At 44.8% G+C, this 11,410-nt stretch overlaps 1 protein-coding gene across 1 annotated transcript in view; it reads left to right on the forward strand.

The window, feature by feature from the left end:
* LOC106604422 (neurofilament medium polypeptide-like) overlaps positions 1 to 10,705 on the forward strand; it is an 11,170-nt gene extending 465 nt beyond the window's left edge. Inside the window, exons 2-3 of the mRNA XM_045719403.1 lie at positions 6,658 to 6,782; positions 10,054 to 10,705. Coding sequence (XP_045575359.1) covers positions 6,658 to 6,782; positions 10,054 to 10,240 — 312 coding nt within the window. The 3' untranslated portion in view covers positions 10,241 to 10,705. The remainder of the gene's footprint in view (positions 1 to 6,657; positions 6,783 to 10,053) is intronic.
* Positions 10,706 to 11,410: the final 705 nt, after the last annotated feature.

Here is an 11,410-nt window from a genome sequence, read left to right on the forward strand (position 1 = left end):
CATCCTGGTGAGGTCACGTCCGTAATCAAACTGCTGGGGTGCTTCCTAGGTGGTGTGATGTGTGTGGAGGCTTTGGCCAAAATTGACAGCAGTTTTTACGGTAACAATTACACTCTCCTATCTCCTCCTTCCCTCGTTTGTTGCCAGCTGGACAGCTTGCTGGCCTCCATTATTGTCTCACAAGGTGCATTGTCTCCATCCCCAAATGATTGCTATTGGGATTGAAGTGTGATTTTCTGGCTGACTCTGGTACACGTTGCACTCGTTGCCACTCATTTGCGGTCTCATTTGTTCCCCTTCACCAGGACTGCGTCCCAAATGGCATCCCATTCCCTTTTTGGAGCATTACTTTTGACCAAGGCCCATAGGGTCCCATTTGGGATGCATCCCAGGAATGTAATTAGGATGAGGGGAGGGTTTAAGATTGGTCTCAGCAGGTATGAAGCAAAGGCAGGGACTGATTATTCTCCCTGTCTTGGGTGGTACAATGTACAGGACACAGATTATTCCCCCTGTCTGGGTGGTACAATGTACAGGACACAGATCATTCTCCCTGTCTGGGTGGTACAAAGTACAGGACACAGATTATTCCCCCTGTCTGGGTGGTACAACGTACAGGACACAGATTATTCTCCCCGTCTGGGTGGTACAAAGTACAGGACACAGATTATTCCCCCTGTCTGGGTGGTACAATGTACAGGACACAGATTATTCCCCCTGTCTGGGTGGTACAATGTACAGGACACAGATTATTTCCTGCTGGTGGTAAGGGGCACAGATTATTCCCCTGTCTGGGTGGTACAAAGTACAGGACACAGATTATTCTCCCTGTCTGGGTGGTACAAAGTACAGGACACAGATTATTCTCCCTGTCTGGGTGGTACAAAGTACAGGACACAGATTATTCTCCCTGTCTGGGTGGTACAAAGTACAGGACACAGATTATTCTCCCTGTCTGGGTGGTACAAAGTAGAGGACACAGATTATTCTCCCTGTCTGGGTGGTACAATGTAGAGGACACAGATTATTCTCCCTGTCTGGGTGGTACAAAGTACAGGACACAGATTATTCCCCCTGTCTGGGTGGTACAAAGTACAGGACACAGATTATTCCCCCTGTCTGGGTGGTACAAAGTAGAGGACACAGATTATTCCCCCTGTCTGGGTGGTACAAAGTACAGGACACAGATTATTCTCCCTGTCTGGGTGGTACAAAGTACAGGACACAGATTATTCCCCCTGTCTGGGTGGTACAAAGTACAGGACACAGATTATTCTCCCTGTCTGGGTGGTACAAAGTAGAGGACACAGATTATTCTCCCTGTCTGGGTGGTACAAAGTAGAGGACACAGATTATTCTCCCTGTCTGGGTGGTACAAAGTAGAGGACACAGATTATTCTCCCTGTCTGGGTGGTACAAAGTACAGGACACAGATTATTCTCCCTGTCTGGGTGGTACAAAGTACAGGACACAGATTATTCTCCCTGTCTGGGTGGTACAAAGTACAAGATTTACATAAGGACTTCTTTGCACTTGAATAACCCATGCATACTACAACTGGAAGACAATAGACATTTCAACTTGTGGTTGTTGTATTGCTTATGAATATGTACAGCCTAAAATAATGTGATCCGCCTAGGAAAGTCATTAATCAGACACACTCATGGAGTGTCATGCAGTAAATGAATGGTAGTGACTATGTTGATATGTTTCCAGTGTGAGTGCAGGGAAACTGGTGTGGTTGTTGCTGTTGTCACCGTTGGAGCTGGAAAGGAGCTGGCGGTTGCCAGAGCTGCGGGATTTCAAGGTTTTACTGCTAACCTACAAAGCATTACATGGGCTTGCTCCTACCTATCTTTCCGATTTTGTCCTGCCGTACATACCTACACGTACGCTACAGTCACAAGACACAGGCCTCCTAATTGTCCCTAGAATTTCTAAGCAAACAGCTGGAGGCAGGGCTTTCTCCTATAGAGGTCCATTTTTATGGAATGGTCTGCCTACCCATGTGAGAGACACAGACTCGGTCTCAACCTTTAAGTCTTTATTGAAGACTCATCTCTTCAGTAGGTCCTATGATTGAGTGAAGTCTGGCGAAGGAGTGTGAAGGTGAACGGAAAGGCACTGGAGCAACGAACTGCCCTTGCTGTCTCTGCCTGGCCTACTGGTGCTCTTCCATGCCATCCCTAGGTGGGGTGCGTCACTTGAGTGGGTTGAGACTGACGTGGTCTTCCTGTCTGGGTTGGCGCCCCCCCTTGGGTTGTGCCGTGGCGGAGATCTTTGTGGGCTATACTCGGCCTTGTCTCAGGATGGTAAGTTGGTGGTTGAAGATATCCCTCTAGTGGTGTGGGGGCTGTGCTTTGGTAAAGTGGGTGGGGTTATATCCTGCCTGTTTGGCCCTGTCTGGGGGTATCATCTCCACCCGGCACAGCCAGAAGAGGACTGGCCACCCCTCATAGCCTGGTTCCTCTCTATGTTTCTTCCTAGGTTTTGGCCTTTCTAGGGAGTTTTTCCTAGCCACCGTGCTTCTACACCTACATTGCTTGCTGTTTGGGGTTTTAGGCTGGGTTTCTGTACAGCACTTTGAGATATCAGCTGATGTAAGAAGGGCTATATAAATCAATTTGATTTGATTTGATAACAGACGTCAACGAACTGAAGAAACTGGTGAGTAACCTCCCTCTCTCTCTGGCATTCACCTACTTTTTAGACAATCATAACCTGCAGATTTGACTCCTTTCTTTCTCCCTGATTGTTCACCCTGCAATCACTACCTGTTGATTTTACTCTCTGTCTGTCTGTCTGTCTGTCTGTCTGTCTGTCTGTCTGTCTGTCTGTCTGTCTGTCTGTCTGTCTGTCTGTCTGTCTGTCTGTCTGTCTGTCTGTCTGTCTGTCTGTCTGTCTGTCTGTCTGTCTGTCTGTCTGTCTGTCTGTCTGTCTCTCTGTCTCTCTGTCTCTCTCTGTCTCTCTCTGTCTCTCTCTGTCTCTCTCTCCCTCTCTCTCAAGCTTCTTTTTCTCTAGTAAATTCACACTTTTTAGACGTCTAATCAGAAAAGCCCACAATGAGTTCAGAATCAAACATCAGCCACTAAATCAAGAGGACTGGTAGAAAGTGAATGGCTTCTTCCCACAGACAGTAAAGTTTAGGGAGGAAAAGGCAGTTCACTCCTTATGAGTTCTCCGTGAGTGACAGCGAATGAATGAAGCGAGCGATTTCCCTGCCGACAAAAGTGTTTACTCTTCGAGACTTCAACTGGGAGATGAGAGGAATTATGCACTGTCTCAAGGCGGATTTCTCTCTCTCTCTCTCTCTCTCTCTCTCTCTCCTCTCTCGCTCTCTCTCTCCCCTCTCCCCTCTCCCCCCCTCTCTCTCTCTCTCTCTCTCTCCCCCCCTTCCATTATTATTTAACATACGTTTCATAATACTCTCTCTTTCTCCCTGTCTCTTTCTTCTTCATCAACTTCTGAACCTTCTCACATTTCTCCTCTGTGTCTCCGGAGACTTCAACCCCAAACTGAAGAATAGAAATAGACCCTCATCTGTCACATCTAGCACATCCACCCCCTCCTCATAGAGACACAGAAACACACAACAGAGAGGCTTCATTGAGAAAATGGTAGAAAATCTCAGTACAGTCATTCAACAATTAGTCTCGAACCACCCTAAAACTCAACGACTCACTCAGTAATTGACAAGTCATTAAATTACTCAATGACTAAGTTTACAGTATTCAAGGAAATGGTGGAATTTTCCATTATAGTCCATCAATCAAGAATTAAACCCTCCCCAAACCACTTAATATAATCAGTCAATGACTTAAGTCTACAGTAACTTAGTAAACCGCTCGCCGCTCCGTAATCATCAGTGGTCGACTGCAGCCGACACCGGCCCATTTGATTTATTTAACCCTCATTTTACCAGTTGACTGAGAACACATTCTCATTTACAGCAACAACCTGGGGAATAGTTACACGGGTGAGGAGGGAGGATGAGTGAGCCAATGGGAATTCAGGGATGACAAACATGGCGGTTTTGTAGCATGGTGCGTACTGGCGGCAGAGAAGTCAGGCGCAGTAGAGCGAAAAATGATTTACAACGGTGTCGTTTAATAAACATAAGAACCACCGTAAACAGAACAATCAATAAATGGGTCAAACAAAACCCGGTATCCACCAGCATAAATTGCACAAGCACAACAAGAAACAATTCCGGACAAGGACATAGGGGTTAAATACACAACATGTAATTGATGTAATTGGAACCAGGTGTGAGGAAGACAAGACAAAACCAATGGAAAATGAAAGGTGGATCGGCGATGGCTAGAAGGCCGGTGACGTCGAACGCCGCCCGAACAAGGAGAGGGACCAACTTCGGCGGAAGTCGTGACAGGTTTGGTTGCCATTACTGTGGTTGTGGCCCCCAGCTCTTTAAATAAACAGTCCCCCTCGGTAACCGCAGTCGCACTCTCATAACACCATCTCCTCTTCCCTAATGTGCAGCACGCGAGCCCACGCTCTGTCCAGCCTGGACCTAGTCTGATGGACAGGTCCCTCCATTCCTCTTTTACTCCCTCCCTTCATCCCTCTCTCACCGGCTGTGATGGATGTCCCAGGTCTGGTTTCTCACCCAGACACAACTTGGCCAAACAAACCAGCTTGCGGTGAGGTCCGTCAGGCTCAGCCTAGAGATGTGTATAATAGCGTATAACAGGCATTGATAGGGATGACAGACACACCTCTGCCCGCACATGCAGGGCATTCAGCCAGGGCTCACTTATCATGCCAGACAAAGCGAGAAAGCAGAGGGAGAGAAGGAAAGAAAAGAGAGATGGCCAGGTTGGGATCTCAGCAGCACTATGTTTGTTCTAGGACTGACTGGGTCTTTCTCGCAAATGGCACCCTATTCCCTATATAGTGCACTACTTTTGACCAGAGCCCAGATTTAGTGCACTATAATAGGAAATAGGGTGTCGTTCTGGATGCAGCCTGGAGCTCCTGTGATCTACCTGAAAGAGAAGCAGACGGCCTGGACCCTCATCATCCGTCTCTGACAGCTAATTGTTGAACTTCTCTGATTGCTGTAATTACTCACAGCAGGGCGGCGGGTGTGTGCTGGGATTGTGCGTGTGTGCGTGGCTTGTTTGGAAGAGAAGAGAGTATTCTGTTTGAGCTTTTAATGTGCAGTTTAGAATGAAATTGGCAGATCCATTTTCTCTAGAGATGAACTACAATGATTGTGCCAAGTCACACATCTCGATGAGTATGGAATGTGGATCAATTACATTTATACCGATGCACGTTGTTATGATGTTACCTCCAACCATGAACCTGAATCTCTGGTTTTGTGTGTCTGTGTGTTTGTACCTGTGTGTCTGTGTGTTTGTACCTGTGTGTGTAGATTGTAGAGCTTGAGAAGGAGGTTACAGAGCTGGAGAGGTGAGATTGAGATGAAGAGAGAAGCAAATGTGGGGGAGATCGCTGACCTGGAGGTAAGAGAGATCTAGGAACAGTTTACCCTACCCTCAATCCTAACCACAGATCTAGGAACAGTTTACCCTACCATCAATCCTAACCACAGATCTAGGAACAGTTTACGCTAACCTCAATCCTAACCACAGATCTAGGAACAGTTTACACTACCCTCAATCCTAACCACAGATCTAGGAACAGTTTACGCTAACCTCAATTATAACCACAGATCTAGGAACGGTTTACACAACCCTCAAGCCTAACCACAGATCTAGGAACAGTTTACCCTTCCCTATCCTCAAAATATCAGACCCTAGACTAGTGGTTAGGGTCAGCTTCTACCTCCATCCATCCATCCCTTAAACCCAATGGCTCTATTCCAATAACTTCTATCTCCATCCACCCATCCCATATACCCAATGGCTGTATTCCAATAACCACACTATCATACAGTTAGGGAAAAAGTATTTGATCCCCTGCTGATTTTGTACGTTTGCCCACTGACAAAGAAATGATCAGTCTATAATTTTAATGGTAGGTTTATTTGAACAGTGAGAGACAGAATAACAACAAAAAAATCCAGAAAAATGCACGTCAAAAATGTTATAAAATGATTTGCATTTTAATGAGGGAAATAAGTATTTGACCCCTCTGCAAAACATGACTTAGTACTTGGTGGCAAAACCCTTGTTGGCAATCACAAAGGTCAGACGTTTCTTGTAGTTGGCCACCAGGTTTGCACACATCTCAGGAGAGATTTTGTCCCACTCCTCTTTGCAGATCTTCTCCAAGTCATTAAGGTTTCGAGGCTGACGTTTGGCAACTCGATCCTTCAGCTCCCTCCACAGATTTTCTATGGGATTAAGGTCTGGAGACTGGCTAGGCCACTCCAGGACCTTAATGTGCTTCTTCTTGAGCCACTCCTTTGTTGCCTTGGCCGTGTATTTTGGGTCATTGTCATGCTGGAATACCCATCCACGACCCATTTTCAATGCCCTGGCTGAGGGAAGGAGGTTCTCACCCAAGATTTGACGGTAAATGGCCCCGTCCAAAATCAGCAGGGGATCAAATACCTTTTTCCCTCACTGTACCACTTAGAATGCGTCCAATACATAGTGTACATGGCTTTATAATAAGTGGTAGTGTGGTTATTAAAACATGGCCCTTTATCTCTCTGTTTCTTCTCAGTGTCGTATTGAGGAGAGGCAGGAGCAGCAGCATGACCTGCAGGTCCAGATGAGGGAGCAGTGTGGGGACTACGAGGAGCTGCTGGGTCAGAAGATGGCCCGGGACATCGAGATCGTTGCCTACAGGTGAGACCTTTCACTGATGTGTTTCACCCACAGGGCCCCATACACAACAATAGATAACGTACAGTGTGATCATCAAGGCCTCTGTAGTAGTGAAAAAGATGGAGAGGTCCTGCATTGTTTACTTATGGGCTTGTTCAGGAAGGAAAATGATGTACCCAAAACACATGAAAAAGCACACTTGGAGAGACCATGACTAACCTTAATATAATATTCTCTGTAGTTTTACAATTACAATAGCATCTTCAGATGACGTGATGTTGACCTAATATTTTAAATTTTCTTCACAATATTTGTGAAGCCCTACATTGTGAACGTGTGCGTAGTATGGGTGACAGAATGTCACCTGGGCATCCCCATATCCATATTAAGACATTCCTGAGAACAAAGGCCTGACATCCGAGGTCATCCGGGTCACAGGAAACAGGCCCTATGACAGTCCCAGAAAACATGATGGAATTTCCTGTCCGGTGTCCATGAAGAAGTGTCTGTCTGTCTGTCTGTCTGTCTGTCTGTCTGTCTGTCTGTCTGTCTGTCTGTCTGTCTGTCTGTCTGTCTGTCTGTCTGTCTGTCTGTCTGTCTGTCTGTCTGTCTGTCTGTCTGTCTGTCTGTCTGTCTGTCTGTCTGTCTGTCTGTCTGTCTGTCTGTCTGTCTGTCTGTCTGTCTGTGTCTGTCTGTCTGTCTGTGTTCAACCATCTGGCATCCTGGTATGTAGAAGGATGCACTTTGCCCTTCCTGACCCCCTACCTTTGGACAACCCTTCGCTCACCCCTCTGCTGCTCTGAACACTTCCTCGTGGCTCAGGAAGAGGCAGCCTCACACAATGCCTCATTAGAATGGACAGGGGGACCTCACACTGTTGGGACAATAAGCCACTTTATCATCCAGCCTGTTAATGTCAGCAGCCCCGCAACACAGTCAGCCTCACCAATGTAGCCTTCTTTAAATACTGGTCCACCAACACTTTTTTACAGGGCTGTTTTGTCATCCGTGATTAAAACCATGAATAAGAAATGAACATCTGAGATGTTTTCTTCTCTCCATACTGCAGAGCAGAGTCTAATGACAGTAGTGTCACCTGTAAAATGTATAGAGTCTAATGACAGTAGTGTCACCTGTAAAATGTATACAGTCTAATGAAACTAGTGTCACCTGTAAAATGTATACAGTCTAATGACAGTAGTGTCACCTGTAAAATGTATACAGTCTAATGACACTAGTGTCACCTGTAAAATGTATAGAGTCTAATGACAGTAGTGTCACCTGTAAAATGTATACAGTCTAATGACAGTAGTGTCACCTGTAAAATGTATACAGTCTAATGACACTAGTGTCACCTGTAAAATGTATAGAGTCTAATGACACTAGTGTCACCTGTAAAATGTATACAGTCTAATGACACTAGTGTCACCTGTAAAATGTATACAGTCTAATGACACTAGTGTCACCTGTAAAATGTATAGAGTCTAATGACAGTAGTGTCACCTGTAAAATGTATACAGTCTAATGACAGTAGTGTCACCTGTAAAATGTATACAGTCTAATGACAGTAGTGTCACCTGTAAAATGTATACAGTCTAATGACACTAGTGTCACCTGTAAAATGTATACAGTCTAATGACACTAGTGTCACCTGTAAAATGTATACAGTCTAATGACACTAGTGTCACCTGTAAAATGTATACAGTCTAATGACACTAGTGTCACCTGTAAATTGTACACCGAGCCATTTGAACCAGATTCTCACCGTCACTTTCAGCCTTATTGATTAAACACTGTTTTGCAATGAAGGTCTACAGTAGCCTCAACAGCACTCTGTAGGGTAGCACCATGGTGTAGCTGGAGGACAGCTAGCTTCCGACCTCCTCTTGGTACAATGACTTCAACACCAAACCTAGGAGGCTCATGGTTCTCACCCCCTTCCATAGACTTACACAATAATTATGACAACTTCCGTTGGACTGTCTCCAACCTATCAGAGCTCTTGCAGCATGAACTAACATGTTATCTACCCAATCAAAGGATCAGAGAATGAATCTAGTACTGAAAGCATAAGCTACAGCTAGCTAGCACTGCAGTACATAAAATGTGGTGAGTAACTGACTCAAAGAGAAAGACAATAGTTGAAAGGTTTTCAACAAATTAATTTCTTCAAAAATGAGAGAGAGATTTCGTTTTTTTCTTCTCCATTTCACTTACTTAGCTAGCAAATGCAGCTGGCTAGTTTAGCCTACTGAAACACCCTGCTCAAACAGATGGATGCTATGTCAGCTAGCTGGCTATGACTTTCCAACACAACACTGGAACTCTTCCAAGTCAAGGTAAGCTTTTGGTTTTATTAATTTATTGCCACCGGTGTAACTTCTTACTCACTAAACACTGTAATGTTACTGCATGATTGTAGCAGGTTTACTAACACATTAGTTCTATTAGCTATGTTGACTAGGATGTTACTTTAGCTAATATGGTGACAACGATGTAGGCTGTGTGTAGCAGTTATGACATGGTTTGGCTTGGAACGTTTTTTTTTGCCCGGTCACATACAACTGATGTGCTGTGCATTGAAGTCCACAAACGAAGGGAAAAGTTGAGAGGAGGAGAGTGCATAGAGGAGAGAAGGAATACAACCCGGTATTTACGCGTGATCAGGGGTGTATTAATTCCGTAGATTCTGTTGAAAAACTTTTCTTAAATGGAAGCAAACGAAACAGGGATAAAAATACCTGCATTTGTCCAATAGAAACTCTCGTTTGCAACTATTGGACTAATGATAAGCTATATGCAGGCAAGAGTGTGCATGGCAGTATTGAATGTGTCACTGTCTGTCCATGTGTCACTGTCTGTCACCTCAAATTTTTATCTCGACCTGTATGCACCTATGTTGTAAACTTTCATTCATAGGCTAGGTTGTAGCAACCCCATGATGGGTATAGGGACAATTTGAGTATCATGTAGTAGCCTAAACCTGTCGACGTTACTTTGAACTGGGTGAATAGAATATTAATGACAGTCATCCAATATGCTGTAATAGAAATAAGGCCATGCTCATGAAAAATTTAATTAAAATAATCTTCTTTCATCATAAACAGAACTGACCGCCACTGGTTTCTATAGAGGCTAGCCATGTTTCTATGGAGGCTAGCCATGTTTCTATGGAGGCTAGCCATGTTTCTATGGAGGCTAGTCATGTTAGGTCTGAAGTGTAGAACACTGTACTGTGTATGTATTCAGCAGACCATCTTTTCCTCTTCCCTTTCCTCTCTTCTATTCCCAGGGGTTTGGTGGAAGAGGAGGATGTGCTACCTGTGAGAGGAACCGATCCAGACCAGGCCAAACAACCGGCTTTCGGCGATGGATATCCCCCATACAGATTTGACGTGACGCCAAAACACAACAGACCCAAATCATCCATTAGAGATCCCATGAAGCTAACCGCCACACAACCATTTGAACAGATGTAAACGTATCGTAACAGATGAACAACTTCTGGAGGGCGAGCCAGGCCATTGATAACAGGTCACTGGCAGGTGACCCCTGTCCTTTAGAAAGATGGAATTCTCTAACATTGGGGGAGTTTCTTCAGTGTCTGTGAAGAGACTCTGAAATGTCCCTAAGTGGTCTCTATCTGTTGTGTCTACAGTGTCTGGAGGTCATGGCAGGTCACCTTTCATTTGCTTAACAGTTGTGGGTTTTACACAGAACTGGCAGTCAAGTCAGTCACACCGTTCATGTATACTTGGGAACTGGTATATTAGCTTTGCAAATGGTTGGTGAAGTTGACATTCTGCAGCTCCTATATACCTGGTCGACTACAGCAGGGAGCTTGTGTGCAGTCCCTGACTTATTTGCTCATTCTCTGCCCATGACCTGGACGAACTTAGTCAAGTTTAAACCAAAACAATAAAAATAAATGTTGCTTGACATCACCTTCCTTTCTTTTTCACTCTCCGTGAACACAGTGTCAACAGTGTCTGTGGAATGTGAGTGTGTTCGGTGTGTGTCATTTCCCCCTCTTAAGTGCCTCTCCTCGCCATCATAACTACATTTAACAGAGCAAGAGTTATGCCCTGTGATCCTTGTCCCATTTGTCTTCATGCTTAACCTCACATGTGGACGTTCTTTGCTATTAATGGTATCAGAGGCTTGTTAGCTTGGCCATAAAGATGAAAAACACAGCTAATAATGGATAAGATTAGCCACAGCCAGTGATCTCCTGTTGAATGTAAACACGCACATGGTCACACATAAGATAGGGAGCCCTATTCAAATTCCAATGGTTGATGTTGACATTGTCCATGTTATCCATTACACTAAGTCCTGATCTCCAACCCTATCATGCAATTCATATTCATCTCATGACCAAAGACACAAATACACACACTTGTAGTGTTGGGACTGGCTGGGTTATTTTAGGAAATGCTACTTGAAAGGAAAAGCAGTCATTGAGTTGGAGAGGAAGCTAACAGAAATTGACATGGGCTCTCCTCAGTGCCCACCTATTGCACATGATATGACAACAGAGTCTGATTACTGATCCACCAACGCTGCTCTACCTCTGGTATGGATAAACAAATGGGATGGTTCTCTGCACGACACTCACACACACACACACACAAGGAGAAGGTGTAAGG

The sequence above is a fragment of the Salmo salar genome, chromosome ssa05, assembly GCF_905237065.1.
Source record: "Salmo salar chromosome ssa05, Ssal_v3.1, whole genome shotgun sequence".
NCBI lineage: Eukaryota > Metazoa > Chordata > Actinopteri > Salmoniformes > Salmonidae > Salmo > Salmo salar.